General features: G+C 42.3%; 1 protein-coding gene across 1 annotated transcript in view; it reads right to left on the reverse strand.

Annotated features, from left to right (window-relative positions):
- Positions 1 to 18,613, reverse strand: part of NAV1 (neuron navigator 1) — a 327,863-nt gene that overhangs the window by 100,945 nt on the left and 208,305 nt on the right. Inside the window, exon 6 of the mRNA XM_063143867.1 lies at positions 13,264 to 13,629. Coding sequence (XP_062999937.1) covers positions 13,264 to 13,629 — 366 coding nt within the window. The remainder of the gene's footprint in view (positions 1 to 13,263; positions 13,630 to 18,613) is intronic.

Consider the following 18,613-nt stretch of genomic DNA (forward strand, 5'->3'; position numbering starts at 1 on the left):
GCCCTCTAGTTGTCACAGGGCTGGTCTCATGGGTCAGCACATTTGGGCACCTGTTGAGGCCCACCCTCTAACAAGAGACCCACAGTCAAGAATGCTCTGTGTGTCCTCCTCTTCCTCTTCCTCCTTCTCACCACAGCCACTTGCTTGCTTACCTGCCCTCTCCTTCTAGCCCCAAAGGAAGGAGCAAGTGAACAATGTTGGCAGTGAAGTGAGTAGAAACAGGTGCTGCCACCTGTTTCCTTGCCAGATCTCCATCTAGCAAGTGAACGTATATTAACAATGGTGAAGAGCAGCAACTGGAGACAAGGCGTGAGAAGGAAGTGGTCCCATTGAGGAGCTGGGGCCCACACTAAGAGAACGGTCCTACTGAGAGTGTCTTGCCCCTGACCCCATCCCTGAGACCTGGAGCTGACAGTGACCTGCCACAGCCATCACCTGGTCCCTCACGGCATTGCCCCATGTAGCACATCAACTGCTCTTAGCCTCTTCTCCTGGCATCACACATCCCATGCTGTTTTCTCTTCCCTCTGCAGATGAAACAGTTGGTGTTGATCCTGGTTGCATGATAGCAGCATGCAATCAAGATCAGACGTCACGCTGCTGCTGCTGCATCTGACCCAAGGTGTTGTATATTTTGCTCCAGGTGACTTTGCTTGACAGCAAGTTGCCAGCCGAACTACAGTGTAGATAAGATGAGTGCAGCACTGCCTTGTAAACTGCCCAGAGAGCTTCGGGTATGGGGCGGTATATAAATGTAATAAATAAATAAATTCAAGGCACTTAGCACAGATGTGACCAGCAGGTTGAGCTCAAGGCAAAATCGTGGTTTAAATGTTGGGCAGCTGGGGTGATGGGAGGTAATCCCTGATGTAACCCCCTTATTGAATGATTCAACTTGGCAATCAGTGTTGCTGGAGTTCCTTTTTAAATTTGTTCTTGAGAGGAAAAAAGCCCACTTTGTTCAACAGGAACTCCGACAACAGCAGCTGCAGAGCAGAGCTGGATCAGTTCCTCTTAGATTCAGGGAAGGACATTCAGTTTCATGAGTCATTGCAACTGAAGCAATACATTCCTCTCTCTCTCTCCTTGAAATGCATTAGCAGATCACATCTTAAATCTAAACGTAAATACATAATCCACTCTTGTACATCATCACTCCCTTGGATTAGCATCCCCACAACCATGCAGAACAATCAAAACCAGAAGGTCTTCAGTTTATTGCTGGGTCAGCCGCTAAAAACGCCAACATGCAATGCATGGTTACAGGAATCTGCTTAGAACAGCATTTCCCAATATGGTCCCCCCCTCCTTCACCTGCACATATGTTTGGTCCAACTCCCTTCATCTCTGACCATTGGTCATGCTGGCTGGGCTGATGGGAAATGTGGTGAAAAAACACATGGAGGAAATTACATTGGGGAAGGTTGTCTTAGAACACTGCATTTGCAGACTTTACCACAGTGAATTTGGGAGAAAAAAGAAACTTGAGGCAGGCTCCCCACAATTCATGATCAATAGACATAAATGAGAAGTCCAGATCCAGAAGGGAAAGATCAAGGGAACTACACTCCTCTGCAGCCCCAGGTTCTTCCCTAGTGAGGGCAAACTTTGGACACGTGATTGCCCCCCACCCTACATATGCCTCCCACAAGCAACATATGGCACTAGAGCACTACAACTGAAGGGTTCCATGATCCTGGATTTCTGTTGCAGGTAACAAGCACAACAAAAATGCAGGGTCAAGGATCTAGTTTAAACAAGATTTATTAATGCCAGCAGTACAGCGCCAAGTGCCACAGCTCCTGCCTACGTGACTCAGGTTAAAGGGACATTTTCTTTTACCTTAGCTTCATACAATGAAATTGTTTTTGGGAGACAATTTCTCGCCACACAAGCGGCCAAGGGGGGCGGGGGGAGCTGGATTTGAATTGCAAAAAATTAAAGGACATCAGGCACTTGATAGCTGGTCATCAGAAATGACACGTGGATAGAGAGAAGCAAACTACTAATGTATCATTGCCCATTGCAAAAGAGATTTAATCATTTTAGTGTTTTTTCCCTTTTTCTTTTTTACAATAGATGTGCTCTCAATACATATACATATATAATGCTTTGAAAGCATATGTATAGTATTGTCCTGGTACCGTGAAGAATCCTCAATTTAAACCTTTAGCATAACCTGACTTGGTTGAACCCGCAGTCCTGTTGCTTTTCACAAAATATGGGGCTTCTGGACCTATATTTTGGCCAAAAGGGAAGGTGGGAGGGCTTCCCCTGAGAAATTCTTTAAAATTGCTCTCAGGTTTGACACATTTTGGGCACTCCTAAAGTAAGCAACCTGGTGCAAACAAACCAGAAACAATATGATCAATGAAGAGGAAAAGAAATCTCTTTAGTAAAGTCTCTCTCTCTCTCTCTCTCATTCTCTCTCTCTCTCCTGGATTCCCCAAGGGTTGCACTTTGTGTGCACTGCCCATTCACACAAACTCATTTGAGTTTATGTTCAACCCTCATTATTCCCTAAGCCATACTGATGCAATTTAGAGCTGACAGAAAAAGGAAGAAATGCAATGAAAAGAGAAGAATATCAGAAATAATTTTGAATGCATGCAAGCTGCAAATGAAATTCGGCTCTGAATTCTCCATGACTTGTACCCTACGGTAAGACAATTTTATCACAATGAAACCAAGAATTCTAATAACACAGTAAGCCCAGAGCACATGCTAAACTATCCACAGAATACCCATTGCAGACTCCTAGAGCATCCTTAGCCTGACTGCTGTGTAGTAACCATCCTCTGCTACCATGGAAACGTGCCTTTGCTCATCCCTCCCTCTCTGAGCATCTGCAAAGCAATCACAGCTTCTTCTTTTTTTGCTACTCATGCAAATACAGCAATCAGGCTGGGCAGTGTGCCAGTCAGCTTTCCCCAGAATAGCTGACATGACCCTGCAGGAGGGTGGCAAAACCTCACCCTAGACTTTAGTATCACGAACACAAATCTGCAAGTGATGGTTTGAATGTATTGGTTCTCTCTCAGGTGGAGAAAAGACCGCCGCCGCCCCCTTCCAAAGCTCTAGCGGAACAAATCTTTGAGCTATGGATCAGTGTATGTGGATCAAAATTTATTTTAAGGATGCTGCAACTGTGGATAAGAGCAGTGACATATCCCTCGAGGATCTCCTTTGGCAGCTAAAGCAGCCAATATTGGGAGTGGCCAATGTCAATGTAGCACTATGCCAGGGGAAGTTCTGCCTGCCTGAGACACATCCAGGAGCCTTTTCTCCTTCATGCTCAGCAACAAGAAAGCAACAAGAAGGTTGCAGTTAGCAAAAACTCACCTGCCCAGTCCATAGCAAGTGCAAAATATTTTTAGAAGTCCCTGGTGGCCCTTCTGCTTTGCAGCTCATTCAATTACGAACTCACAGGAAATTGCTGCCTGTAAATTGTCCTGAAAAAAATGTGTCAGGCTCAGCTATTAACTGCAGGGCAGGCCCATTAAATCTGCCACTCACCACGTTGCCTCCTTTAGCTACTCTCTTATTCTAGCACCTGCCAAGGAATCACAACCAGTCCAAGGAGCCTAATGTCTCTGTTATACCAGGTTCTTCCATTAATCGTATCAGGATATGTGTGTGTGCAAACACGTGTGTGCATATGCATGTGTGCGCACACTAGAACCCTAGTACTTCTAGGAAGTCCACACAGTGGGTTTTCCTTTGGGAAAACAAAATCACAGTATAAGTCCTATAGTCTTTACTGAGTTCTTTCAGACCACTATCAGAATCACCTGTAGCAATTGGGGAAAATGCTGAGATTCTCACAGTAGAACTTTAGAACATGACTGAGACACAGACATTATAAAGGGAAAGAAGTGTACAGCTACTGATTGGGTTTACATGTGCATGGGTGGTTAAAAAGTCAGGGTGGCTTATTAACACCCTCCCCCAGTGTTCTGGATCCATGCTACCCAATTGCCCTAATTACCCTCACTGGGGAGGGTTGGTAAGTGGATGGGGTGGTTAACAAACCACCCAGCAATCCTACTGAGATAGGTAACACCTTCTCGCTCCATCTGACTAGCTTGTTTCCCAAACTTGAATGGGTGTACTTGAGATTCACCAGATCAAGAGAGAATCTATCACTCAGTGATAGATTTATGAATCCAGCTGAGTATTCTGGGCATCAAGAATTAATATCTACAGGCTGTGGTCCCTGAAACTTCTCTCAAGCCAAATAACACAAAGTGGTACCACAAAACATACTTTATTGCTCAAACAGTATTACAAAATAACAAAGCATGCAATGATAAAACAAAACAAAACTCATTACTATATGCATCGTGGCTAGCATATTCCTTAGTAAAATTAAAGTTCTATTCCTCTCAACCAACAAAGCAGTCATCATTAAGATCTTATAGTTACCAAACTGGCAAGCATGGTTTGCAGAGGTTAGGTAGGCATTGTTGGGTAGGCGTTTCGTTCTCCCGGGATCTCTCTGGGCAACCAGATCTAACCTTTGCCTTTTATAATCCTCACAATATCAATAACTTCATCCTTACTTTTGGACTTGGTCATACTACTGTTCTCAATGTACCTAGCTCTCGTATTGACACAATGGCACTTCTATTTATTTATTTATTAAATTTATATACCGCCACATAGCCAAAGCTCTCTGGGCGGTTTACAAAAGTTAAAAACAGTGAACATTAAAAAGTATACAAAATTTAAAACCATCAAAAATATAAAAACAACAGTATAAAACAACAGTATCCATTCTATGAAATACAATGAATTTTTACCAACAATACACGTTACATTCATACTGTGTAGCACTACAACAGAGCATGGGTTCTTGGTGGTTTGTTAGCCATACCAGCCACCCACCCTTGCCAGGTTTGCATGTCATGACAACTCATGCCCAACAAGGGTAATTAGGAAAATGAGATGGTGCATGACAGTAATGGTGGTTAATTAGCCACCGTGGCTTATTAACCACACTCATGTCATGTAAACCAGGCCACTGTTAAACTGGGGAGTCAACAAAACTGGGGAGACCAGGGTTCAAATCTTCACTCAGGCAAAAAGCTCACCAAGTAAACTTGGGCCAATCACCAACTCTCAGCCTAATCTACTGCACAGGGTAGATGTGAAGATAAAGCGAGGGAGAGGCTTTAGAGCAGTGGTCTCCAATTGGTCCAGATCTGAGACCCATCTCAGACTCTCAACCTGCAACACGGGACCCACTTTCACAATTTTCTCCATGTCCAGCATGGTGGCAACAGCTTTGCCGCGACCCATCTGGACTAATCTCGTGACCCACTTCTAGGTTGCAACCCACCAGTTGAAGACCACTGCTTTAAAGGAAATGTGGGATATAAATGTAATCATAGAACCATAGAATAGTAGAGTTGGAAGGAGCCTATAAGGCCATTGAGTCCAATCCCCTGCTCAAACAAACAAAACAAAACAAACTCAATAGAAAAGGTAGAATAGCGTCTCCTATTCATTTTGGCCACATTTTATATTCATGACACATCATGTGTTTTGTTTTATTTGTAATTGTAGTTAGTCATCCCAAGGACCCTGGGAGAAACAGAATAGAAATGTAACTAAATAAATAACCCTTGATGTACACTGCCAATATGCTGCCTTAAAGCAGTGATTTTCATTTGGTGGGCTGTGTCCCCCAAGGGTACAGGGGTCAAAACTAAAATCATGCCAAGCCAAAGTTTATTTTTGCACAGGAGAAATAAACGTATTTTAATAGCAAAGCAAAGTTCATTTTTACAGAGTTCGTTAATGAGACACTTGTGCTTGTTTGGCATCAGTTTGTTTCTTTATGTTGGTTTGAATTAAAGGGACACTCAGCAGACTGTCATTTTCCACATTCTTTGCTCCTTCATTCTCTGAAGTATTTGGTTAATGTCCTTTTTAAAAAAATTCACTATAGTTGCACAATAGGATAAAAGTACCAGAGAGAGAGAGAAAAAGCTTCATTTCAAAGCCTCCTTCCTACTGAGCACGTGCACCGAAGTTTTCCCGGGCAACTGGGCAAAACCATCTCTCACCCCTCTAACTCAGCAGAATATACTGGCTTCCCAGGAAGGCAATACAGTCAGCTTTGAGCACAACGGGGCAGTGGTTCAGTAGCGTTCCCAGCATCCCGTTTGTCTGGGCATCAGTCCCAGTGGAACATTGGTTTGTATGAAGAGGGCAGGTACAACAGGGAATGCCCTCCCCAGTAAAGATCTGAGGGGATCTCTAAATGAATGATTTATATCATGCTTGTGACTGGCCACTCCCAGAAGTTTGCAGGTCGGTTTCATGATGATATAAACAAACAGGACATCTCCCGCCCTTTCCCCCAATAGTTCTGTGGTTTTTTAACACAGAGATAATCCAGTATCTATTTATGACAGGTTTTTATTCCACCACTAGATGGAGCTGTTTCATTGCAACCTGCTCTTTTCAATTAAAAATCATGTGGTTGCTGCTCATCGCTGTCTGAAGGAGTCCATTTTGAACGCGAAAAAATCTAAGACTGGGGGCTTGTAGTAAGAAAGTGTGGGTTTTTTCCTAATGTAAGGAAGCTCTGAGTGTCTGGCTGAGGGATAACTTCTGCTGGGCTGCTGTTGGTGACTGGAAACCAAGTGCAAGGCCTGTTTGTGAACCACTATAATAGCTGCAGCAGAGATTCCGCTATGGATTCCATTCAGGGGAAAAGAATTTCTCCTTTTCAAAACATCCTAAGGAAAGGACAGGTTGGGAACTTCCCTCTTCATGGATGACCTGCTGCTACAGGAACGATTGCAACAATCAATGGAAACAAGTTGGAGGATATAAAATCACTCTGCTAGTATAAAAAGTATAGAATTGTCTAGTATATTTACCCACATTTGAAATGTTAGACTTCTGTGCTAGATAGGTATTATTCTTAAATTATGCATTGATTTTTATTGTAGAAAAATCACTATGTTCTCAAGTTTTAAGGTAAAGGGGCCATTACGTCACTTCAGAGCCTTTTATGTTCTTTGGGAAATACCATATTTAGCCATGGAGGGTGCAATCTACCACCGCAGGAATATTTTCTACCACCTATAGAGAGACTTTGCACTCAGGACTCCACTCCCCATAATGACTAGGTCATACAATTTGGCCTCAATTATTTTGCCTAGTGTACTACCTAAAATTAATCTTCGGATTTGCTAATATAAGGACTGTCATGTTTCTCTGCACTTCTGCTCTACACTGGCCCGGGAACCTGTTTGTTTTGCCCAAGGCAAGAGGCAGATCAGAGTTATACCTGGACTTTGTGTTTTCAGAAATGGAGATCAAACATTGCTGCATCTCCCTCCGAGAATGCATAGCTAGTTATCACATGATACTTGCAACATCTACCACTGACAAATTCATTCAGTCTGCAATATCTAATTTGAGGATGGGTCTAGTTAAACTGCAGTTCACATGGCCACCAAATCCAGCCAATTTTTGGACTTTTCTTCTTCCCCCACCTCCTGTGTTTTGTACCAACTAGCCTGATGAAGAGTTCTGGAGAATTTGAAAGCTTGCACATTGTTATAGAGTGCTTTTTTGGTCCTATTAAAATTATTGCCCAATTGTGGATTTTGGATATATATATTTTTCTCATGGAGCAGCATTTGTTTTGCTTTGCTTTTTAACTATTCCGCATTTAAAATCAAATTTCCAAATCAGCTTACAGACAAAGACAAACCCACAATAAAAGCAACAATAGATAAACCACCCAGACAGCTTCGGGGCGGTATGTAAATGTAATAAAATAAACAAATAAATAAATAAAGGCAGAGACAGTGTGAAACACTAAAAAAAATCAATTAAAGAACTGGCAAATAAAAAAGACCTAACCTGGCACCCCAAACTAATCAAATTGGGCATAACATACAGCCATGAAGAGTCCACAATCAGGGTGCCACCACTGAAAAGGCCCTTTCCCAGCCACCACCTGCCTAATGTCAGAGGTGGTCTCAGATGCAGAGCTAAACACATTATTTATTTATTTATTTATTGGTTTGTTAAATTTCTATCCCGCCTTTCCACAAAATGGTGCTTTAAGGCAGCTAACAGTAAAATGCAAAGTAAAAAAAAATTATTACAGATAAGTAAAACATCAATAAAAACTAACAGCCAGTTGACTAGCATGACCATATGAAAAAGGAGTTCAGGGCTTCTGTAGCTTTAACAGAAAAGGGAATTTTATTGAAAAGGGAATTTTAGCAGGTACTGCATGCATACAAATAACTCCTGCTGAAATCCCCTTTTCTATGCAACTGTTAAAGATACAGGAGCCCTGTCCTCCTTTTCATATGGTCAGCCTACCAAAGGATTATCTTTGATTTGCTGATGGAAGGTCAAAGACAGAAGACGTCTGATGATGTGGACCTGGCAACCCTAGAATCCATCCTGACTTTCTTTTTGGACCCTACTGAGACTTGGAAATGGGCCCACAGCATCGCCTCCCACACCTCGTGTCCATTAACAGTGACCCTGTACTTCTAGCCCATGTAGAAATGAGGCAGCTCTCCTGCAAGTGATTAAACAATCAGGCTGTAACAGAAACATGGGCGCAACAGGCAGCAGAGCCAATATAACAGTACTATTCCTCAGCATGTCTCTGAGAAGAAAAAGCCCGCAAATGGGGGTGCCAGATGTCCTTTATTGGAAGAGAATGTCCCTTAATTCAGAACATAGCAGAGCCACAGGACACCCTAGCCATCTCCTTACTTCACAAGATCACAGCTCCATAGAAGTAAAGAAATAAATTTAAAAATATAGTTGTTTTTAAAACAAACAAAGAAAGAAAGACGGCTGTCCCTTAGTTTTGAAATGATGATCTGGCACCCATTTTACATAAAACTCCAGCTGGATGTCCCCCTGAGGCTTTCCCACCCTCTCTGAATATGGGCTATGTATTATAATAGCAAGTCTTCTTTATCAAACCACTTGGGGAAAAAAGGAGAAAAAGAGAGAGAAACGCCCATGCAGAGCAAAGGCCGACACACCTCTATGTTAGTCTGAATCCCACATCACCTGCTAAGAATTGTGGTTTGTCACCAGAGCCCTCAGACAGCTGGGGTTTCGCTTGCTTCAAGCTGTCATTTAACCAGCCAAACATCCTCTCTCTCTTGTACTGCGACAAAATCGAGCACTAGGAATTATTTATTTTCTCTTGCACTGAAACAGGAAACCTCCAATATGCTAGGATTTTGGCATTAGGACAAGCTTGAGGGATGGGAGACTTACGAAGGAGAGCAGGGCTGGATTTTTATGAAACTGAACGTAGGCCAAAACAGAGGAGAGCATCCCAAAACCATGTGTGTGGAGAGGGGCAAGTTTTGAGAAGAAACACAGTCATGTAACCTTAAATCCAAATGCATCCACCTGTCTATAAAACAGCCTGGCAGTACCACCAGCCATATCATTTGCAGAGCACAAATGCTGACTCATACATGCAGGTTCATCATTTGATGAGTTCAACATCAAACATTGACTTCATGTATGAATGTGTTACCACAAATCTGTCACCTGATCAACTTGGACACAATATTTTTTCATGGAGTCTGTTCATACAAATCAAGTAATGAGTAGTCAAATAGTATACATGCATGTGTGAACCATCTTGAAGTTTAAAGTAAGTTCAAAACCTGATATTATAGGGCCTGATTCTGAGGAATACCTAGTGCCCTCTTTTTTTATAAAGAATTGCTTGAAATAGAGATAAGGTGTCTAGCATTTTCCCCTCACCTGCTAATAATATGTCTTCAGCAGTCTACATGCAGAAATTAAGTAGGTAAAGATTTTCCTAGCATGGATGGGGAAATCTTCACTTGCTTAAATTTCTGCATATTAGGTTACTGTTGAAAGCCCAGGACCAGGGTTAGTAAAAGAAAGTTGGCAACCTTTAATTTGATACTACCCATTACCTGACAAGAAACAGCCCTTCATCTCTCCATACGGATTCCTCCACTTAAGCCTCACAGCATCTAGCTCTGTTCAGTTCTATACTGTTAGTGATAAGTTCCATTATTATTATAACCCAATAATAGCAATGTTAAGAGGCCTCACAGCTGGACTTGGGGCTTGTCACAATTACACATCTGCAGACCAGAGCTGTGGAATTAACAAGGACTCTCTAGCGTAGCTTTCCATGACATGTGAGTATTTTTAGGCCCAAGCCTACACCCCTTCCCTTGATGGAGCTCTGGGACTTTTAAAATCATTCCAATGATAAATGGAAAACTCATGACATAATATCTCACTCTGTGAGTTTCCATCTCTCCCAAGCAGCAGGAGGTGAGCAGCCAAAAGAAAACAAGGCCAAAGGCCCTTCATTTCCAAACAACCCAACAATTCAGAGTATAATATTCAAATTAACAAGGATAGAGCTGCATGTTACCAAATATTAACAAATCTTCAGAAACCAAGGGATGCAATGGCTCCTTGTTGTAACATACGAAACTAGACATAGGATATCCTCATCTATCAGACATAGGATATTCTCATTTAATGCTATTGAAGAACTTAGCTTTGTATTGCTGGTAAAGAATTTCTGTTTAGTTCTTTTCTGCTGCTTTTCAGATCAGGCTTGAGTCCTATTAACATGTGCCAAGCTGCATGGAAAAGCTGCAAATTAAGTCTCTGTAAATGACAAGCTACAGGACTGCCAAATCACACCCTAGAAATCCTGCTTATTCTTTTAAAAGTTACAAGACAGTACAAGAGGATGCAACTACTGTGCCTCCGTTCCAGTTCTTCCACCAGTTCCTTTGTCCCCTCTCTTCCACAAACTTCTAAGAGGTAGGAGTAGGTAGGGACTAATAACAGAGTGGGCTAGAGGTAGAATGTCTGTGTCCTCTCCTTCTGTCTCAGAATTTTGAACGCAAAAGGAAGATTTCCAGTTTGTGGTCTAATACCCTACAAAGAGTGCTGGTCAGGGCCAGTTTCACAGCACCAGAAATAAAAACAATACGCTGCTGCAACCTGACCAGACCTGTGCTTTGGAAACAATATGAAGCAATTGCCCAGGAAAACCAAGCAAGGATTCCGTATTGCTGATCAAGAAGCAAGTATTGTCAGAAGAAGGGATATATGTATTTTGTTAAATAAGTTCCGTCTGTGATGTGTGGATAGCCAGGCGTCTTTTACGCCATCGTTCACTCATTGACAGATTTTGATTCTTTTCCCCTTCAGAAAAGTCCACAAAAAAAGTCCACCGCAATTTACAGAACTTTCAATAGCATATTAAATTTTACATATTATTGTTAGCTCAGGGTACAATCAGGGTGTGTGTGCACGTGCACACACACAGACACACACAAGATTGACACACAGGAGTGACTCAAGAGAGATCAGAGATGTATAAAACCTTGTGTGTGTTTTTAATGGTGTATATATTCATGTGTTTTCCAGCAACGTTGTATGACTAAATTTGCATACACTTCCAGAAAATTAAAAAAAAATGGTCTGCAAGTCCACAAAACCCATGCAACTCAGAAAAAGCCAGTCTACTGTGGAATCCATGGGTTGGACTCACAGAAATCCAAACTCATTTCATTTTCAATCCATTGCAGATTCCTCCAACATCCATATTCAGAAGTTACAAACGTTCCCCAGAGCAGCTCTCTGTTAACTAAGATGACTGGCTGGTGGACAATCTAGTCCTAAAATTTCACATAGAAATTAATCTCATTTCAAGAAACATGTTTAGGATCTAGGATTATGGATTATAATATCGGGATTATGGTGACTGGAAAAAATCATTGTATTACCAATGGGCTTCATCAAGCCTGATGAAGTGGCACAAACATAAGTAAAACAATCAAACTGAGCAAAGTATTTTCTTGAGAAGTAATAATTAATCAAATCCTCTGTTGTTTCCTTATCTGATCCCCTGTCTACAAAATATGCTTTCAAGAGGTGCATCCAGAGCTACTTTGAGTAGCAGACATTTGTTATTGACCTGCCAGTGAAATAGCTTCATTGTTAAGGGAGGCTAAAATCCAAACATACACCATGGTCCAGGTGTACAGAATTTACTTCAGCTCAAGGGCCAAATTACATTTCGGAGAACCTCCCAGGGACCACATTTATTTTTTATTTATTTATTTATTTATTTAAAGCATTTTTATAGCGCCACCTCACCATTTCTGGTATCATGGCGCTTTACAATCACATATAAAACAATTCCATTAAAAAACCTCAACCCACATTCCAGTGGTGGGTGGAGCCAATGGGAAAAAAGGGACAGGGACAAAAATGCCAGCCTATTTTAGCATAAAGCTCTTACTACCAGTGACTAAGCCTTAGGAGAGGCATTTCAACCTTTTAGAATAAGGAGGAAAACTCCACAACAGCCGAGAAAACATCCAATAATTGATGGCTGGGGGAAAGGGTACCTGGCCTTCTGGGAACCCAGGAGGGGGCTGAATTGCAACAACCAGATTGTTTGAATCTGAGTGTCTGCACCCCTGGCATAGACTATCACTCTGATTGGCCTTTGATGTCGCTATATATAGAATCTCTACACTTATCTAGCTATCCATTCATCTCCCATTTACATCCTCTGCTCTCTATTACCTCGCTAGCCAACAATACGCCCCCTCCTCTCTCTGCTCCTACAGAATCTACACAGCAATCGAAGAGTGAAAATCCTGTTCGTAGCTTATTTCTATCCAATTTATATCCAGTTTCAGCCAGACACCCCTTCCCACTTCATCCATCTACAAAACAGAATTTGCTTTCCTCAAGCCAATAACAAATATACGTTTTGTAGAAGCAGCTTGCCGCAAGCTGGACTGGGTACTTGCTTTGTAGAAGCACTAAATGCATGCCAGGTTTTCAGAACACAAACAAAACACCCTGGTCTCCAATGGTTTCAGCAGGATGCATCATCTCGTCACAGCACAAACTTGCTATCTGCTACTATTAGTGTCCTCTTGGTAGCAAGTTAAGTGTCATCATGTACCATACTGGCAAGGATATTTGGTGCAAAAACAGTAATGTCTTCTGCCAAATGCAATAATAGCTAGGGAGCTGAAAACAAGCCCCATCCCTTTCAGAATCACAGAACCTGTTTTGATAAGGCAGAGAGATGCTTAAGATAAATGATAACCTTAGCTTGACAAAGATATTTCAGCTGAAGCTGCTGCAAGAATCTTCCAAGGCCCACTTTTGATGCTAAGCAGTTAACTTTGTGCATGTGTGATGCTTGACAGCAGTACTCACCCTGTGGTGATATCATCATCCTCGGTCATTGTTTTGCCCATTAAGTCACTGTCACTCATGTACCCAGACTTGAGATCGACGTCATCAGCATCAAGCGACTCCACAAGTTCCAGGCGGGAAATGTGGCTGAGTTTGCTGGGGCTGCGCATGGGCATGGTGTGGGAATAATGAGCTCGCTCCCCATGCATGTACCAGCTGGGGGTGCCTTCTGAGCGGCAGCCTCCACCCACTGAAGGGGCATCCCCAGCCTGCAGCCGTGGGCTGGACTGGCCATAGCGCCAGGAGAGGGGAGAAGAACGGTTTGACAGGCTGGATACACTGCGGGGATTGGCTTCGTCGCTGTCATAACACGTCATCTCCAGGGAGCTGCAGGAATAGAACAGAGAGGAAGGTTTGAGGGCTAGAAGTGGAAAGAGGCAGGCAGATTCAGCCAGGCACTCCTGAAAATCAAAACACCTAGAAGGAATATGCACTCCGAATCTCAGGTCTTGGGAATGTTAGCCTGAGACTGCAAAGTCAGGTTGGAGTCAGGTTTGTGCATTAGGCCTAATGGGGTGCAGAGAAAGTGCAAGTGCACAGTGAATAAGACCAAGTGTTTACTGTCTTCTAACAGGCTACCAGATTCAGTACAGGACTGAGCTCCAGTACTTCCGGCTATTTACATAGGAAGGTGAATATTCTGGAAGCATAGCCCCTCTTCCAACCATGGCAGGATTGCAATAGGAGCAGCTGTACCTCCCATCATTCTTTCTATTCAAGTATTAAATCACAGGTGTTCTGTTCCATAGAACCTTAACTTATACTTCTATAGCATTTGACACCAGTGCTGAATGCCAAAGCCTGATTTTAAAGACAGAGAAGGATAAATACCTAGGGGCGCCTTACCCAATCTGGTGCCTTCCAGATGTGTTGGACTGCAACTCCCATCATGGCATAATGGGAATTGTAATTCAACACACCTCAAGGACATCAGATTGGTGAAGACTGACTGAGGAGTTGCTCCTGGCAAGTTATACCAGTGCAGACAATGCTACTGCACATGAGTGTATGAGACAGGACCAAATCAAAAGACAAGGCAGGGAAGCATTCTACTCCATTTGTACACAGATGTAACATGACTCAAAGCAATGAAAAGATACAAAGTTTCTACTCTGTATTTCAGTAATTCTCACCCAATATGACCCTGGACTGCCTGTAGGCATCTGGTTGGCTGCTATGGGTAACAGGATGCTGGACTAAATAGGTCTTCGGTCTGATCTCACAAGGTCCTGCTTTACGTTCTTATGGAAGCCTCCTCAAATTCAAACTCTAATCTGCCTGGCAGAGCTCTACAACTCTTCAATTGTTTTTGATCACAGTGAATGCACAAATTCTCATTCGTTGCCTGCAAATCCAGGTATTTTCCATTGCTGTTATGCCATTGGAGAGGATATTGCATTTCCCTAGTACTCAATGTGCTACATTTTGTAGCTAGAGAAATTGGATTAGTTCTTCAACATGTGCATTCTTTGCTTTTGCTGATTGGAATTTGGCTGCAAGAGGGTCATAGACACTTACTGGATAGTGCTATTTCTGGTGGTGTGGATGATGGCAATTCCCCACACCCATGCCCTTGCCATCTGATAACATCTTTATTTACTGTAACATAAATTGAGCAATCCTCCACAATTCCTCTCCAGGAGTGGTGTGAGTGTTCCTCTAGCCTTCTGAACAGGATTGAACACACTAACAAAACTACTTTTGCCATCATTCCCTTGCCAGTTCTTGAACCTTTTGTTGTTGTTTTATTTGACAAAAAGCTAAACATACCTCCTCTCTAGTGCTGGCTCGTACTTTTATCCTATACTTAATTTTCCTTTTAACAGGTAGCGAACAGAAGTTCAGTTATCTTTTCCCTCACACCCACTCCATATCCATTATGTATAGACTGGGGGATGTCGCACTATTATCTTTTAATGGGGAATTGTGCGACTATCAAGCAAAGACTAAAATTTAGTAAGTGCACACAGTTTCCCTGGTCATTTGGATAACAAGGCACTTCAATGCTCCATGTTGTTGATCTACCCAGCAAGTTTAGAATTCAAGTTTCCCTCCCACCCCACATGCCATGATATAAAAAGCAGGCTTGGGAACTGATGTGTAAAGAGCATGAAGGTAATTATCAATGCAGCAGTGCAGCACATTGTGTGTTTTCATTACAAATAAAGGAAGGAAGGAGAATTAATGGCATTTGCTGATGCCCCAGCTTCCAGGCATGCCTTTCATTTAGATTCAATAAAAGCTGTTACTGGATAACAAATACAAAGTGATGATTAAAACCATCTCTGGAATGGATTCACAGCTCCGGGAGAGATGAAGCTCACCCTATGAAACCCTTCAGACATGGTTTCAATAATTACAATGATGCATAAAAGTTGTCTTATTAAACTGAAATTGAATGTGAGTTTGGGGCATTTTAATTGGGTTGGAAAGCCCACCTTCCAGGTGATTTCCAAGAGGAAAGTGCCCCTGCACTTTGATGTGGCACAGAGGAAATGGCAGTGTGTTTTGTAGAATACCATATTTAGCTGTCCACAAGAGGGATCCTAACACTAGAAGAAGATTACGTTTTACCACCTAAAGGCAGGACTCAGGAGCTAAGGTGAGACTCGCCGTCTAAAATAATCTCCAGTTTTACTAAACTAAAGTCTACTATATATATATATATATATATATATATATATATATATATATATATTTCTGCTCTCTCCCTCTCAAAGGACAAATGAATTATGCTTAGTGCTAGAGACAGATTTGAGTAATTTATGGCTTCTATATTTCCCACCAAAACAGGGAACAGCCCTCGTCAAAACCTAAAATCTATTTTGCACCTAGCACATGTTAATCTAATTGACAATGTGATCCTATGCACATCTACTAGAAAGTAAGTCCCATGGAATTCAATGCAACTGTGTTTATAGGATTACAGCCTAAGTCTGAATGACACCTCCTATACTCAGACTGTGAACTCTAGAGCCTTTCCATCAAGCCCAGCGTTTTCTCTTTCCCACAACCTTTTTCCTGTTTTGCTTAATATCCAGCCCGTAGAAGAGTTCTAGAGAACTCAAAAGCTTGCTCACACTATTTGTGAATAAAGGTATTACTGTGGTTGGTAGATTTTAATATATTCCAGCATTACTGAGTGCCCCCTGCTGGCAAAGGTGCACACAGCCCACAGTATCAAGTACTTCTTCCACCCTGGGGAATTCCACTAACATGCAACATTGCCTTTCAGCTCTAATCTGATAGTCAAGTCATGAAGACAACACACTCTAAATTCTCAGTTGTAGACTCCCACCACTGCATACTAGAATGATTGATTTTAGCAGTGCAGCAGAGACTGGAGCTGATGAGATCTGCAGCATTAAGGAGTGGGTTAAATTTGGCTCTTCTTGCACTGGTCTGCTGGCCCTCAAGTAGCAGCAGCTTGGCCAAAGAAGCCCCAATAGCAGGAAGTTAAAACTAGTAATACTCATATTTGAAACACATGTTCGAAACAGCAAGGTGTAACCATTCAGAAAGCTTGCCGCTGGACAGCAGCAAATTCAACAAAACTTACTGCTCCCAAAATAGATACTGTGTTCTCCTAATGATTTAAAGCAGCCTCCCCCAACCTGGTGCCCTCCAGATGTGTTGGACTGCAACCCCCAATATTCCAAAAAGCATAGCCATATTGGCTGGGAATGCCGGGAGCTTCAGTCCAACACATCTGGTAGACACCAGATTGCTGAAGGCTGACTTGAAGTTTTCTTCACAGAAAATAGCTATAATTACTAATAGTCCATAACAATCACCAGCCTGTTTTACACTGGTAGTCAGACTAAGAACATAGGAAGCTGTCCAGTTCTGTCTGTTCGGACTGGCAGAGATTCCCCAGGGTTTCAAGTAAGGATGCCAAAAAAAGGCTACAATATACTAGGTCTTGTTTTTAATAAGCAGGGAATCATCTTATATAAGAATACAATAGTATACGGCCTATTACTCAAGATCTACAGGCCTATTTTGTTCATTTTTGTTTTAAACTGAAGCTCGAGCGGGGTAGACGTGCAGAAAACTTTGAAAGTTCAAAGAAGTTCAAGCTTTGATAACAGTTAAGTTCCTCTGTGCCAAACAGGCAGGGCAGCCCTTCTACCAGCAGCATGAAGGACAGCTGTGCTTGGCCAATCAGTGTGGTGTGAAGGTAGGCCCTGGGCACAGCAGAATTTATTTTTATTTATTTTATTTCTTTATTACATTTATATCCTGCCTTTTTTCCTCCAAGGAACCCAAGGTGGCATATGTAATCCTCCTCCTCTCCATGTTATCCTCACAACAACAACCCTGTGAGGTAGGTTGGGCTGAGAATATATGACCAGCCCAAAGTCACCCAGTGGGTTTCCATGGCTGAGTGGGGACTAGAACCCAGATCTCCTGACTCCCACTCCAACACCTTAGCCACTACACCACACGAATGATTAGGTTGTCACCGCCAGCAGGGAAGGGAAAGGATACAGAGGTGGTCAATCACACGAGGAAGGAGGTTGGACCATGCTGCATGCACATTTCGATGGGGGGGGGTTCACTATTCATGAGCCTCAATTGCATAATTCATGACCCCTCTGTGGTGAGGGGATTGAGGGGCAAAAAAGAGGGAAAGGAGCAGGACTACTAGTGCCCATGGTGACATCGGCTTTATACTAGTTTCTATGAGGGAACCAAAATGTGACCCATCCCATTCCACCACCTGCAGTCTGAAGTGATATGAGTTCAGGAAGAACTCTATCACCACCTGGTTTTGTTGAATGTGAAGTTTTACCCCAAGCTTTGGTGAGACCTAATTTTGCCAGTTCATCAGAGAACTTGAGAGGTGAAGGACAGGTCAAAGGCTGAGAGGTCAGCACATTACCTGGGTGTTACTTTACTAAATATAATCCTTGTTTTACATGTCCCTCTGATCTTTGCTTACTTTTGGTACTCTATGATTCAGCTCCAATCATAGGCTGTATTCTTCTATTATACGTTTAATCTTTTACCAAGAAGTGTGGGTGTGGCAGGACATGCCTTAATGCAATATGTTATTTTATGCACTGTATTCATACACAGTTTAGTTTTGTTTAAAGGAACTCCCCGAATGATTCCAGTCTAAAAATAATGCTACATTTTATCCTTCAGCTAAGATTGTTTTACAAGACTTGATGAATCTGCCTACAGAGGAGGAGGCACCCTTCAGATACTTTGGACTACAACTCTCATCATCCCCACTTGAATTGTGGGAGCTGTAGTCCAAAATATCTGGAGGGCCCTGGGTTGCCTACTCCTAACCTAGAGAAAA

Source organism: Elgaria multicarinata, chromosome 1, assembly GCF_023053635.1.
Source record: "Elgaria multicarinata webbii isolate HBS135686 ecotype San Diego chromosome 1, rElgMul1.1.pri, whole genome shotgun sequence".
Classification (NCBI taxonomy): Eukaryota; Metazoa; Chordata; class Lepidosauria; order Squamata; family Anguidae; genus Elgaria; species Elgaria multicarinata.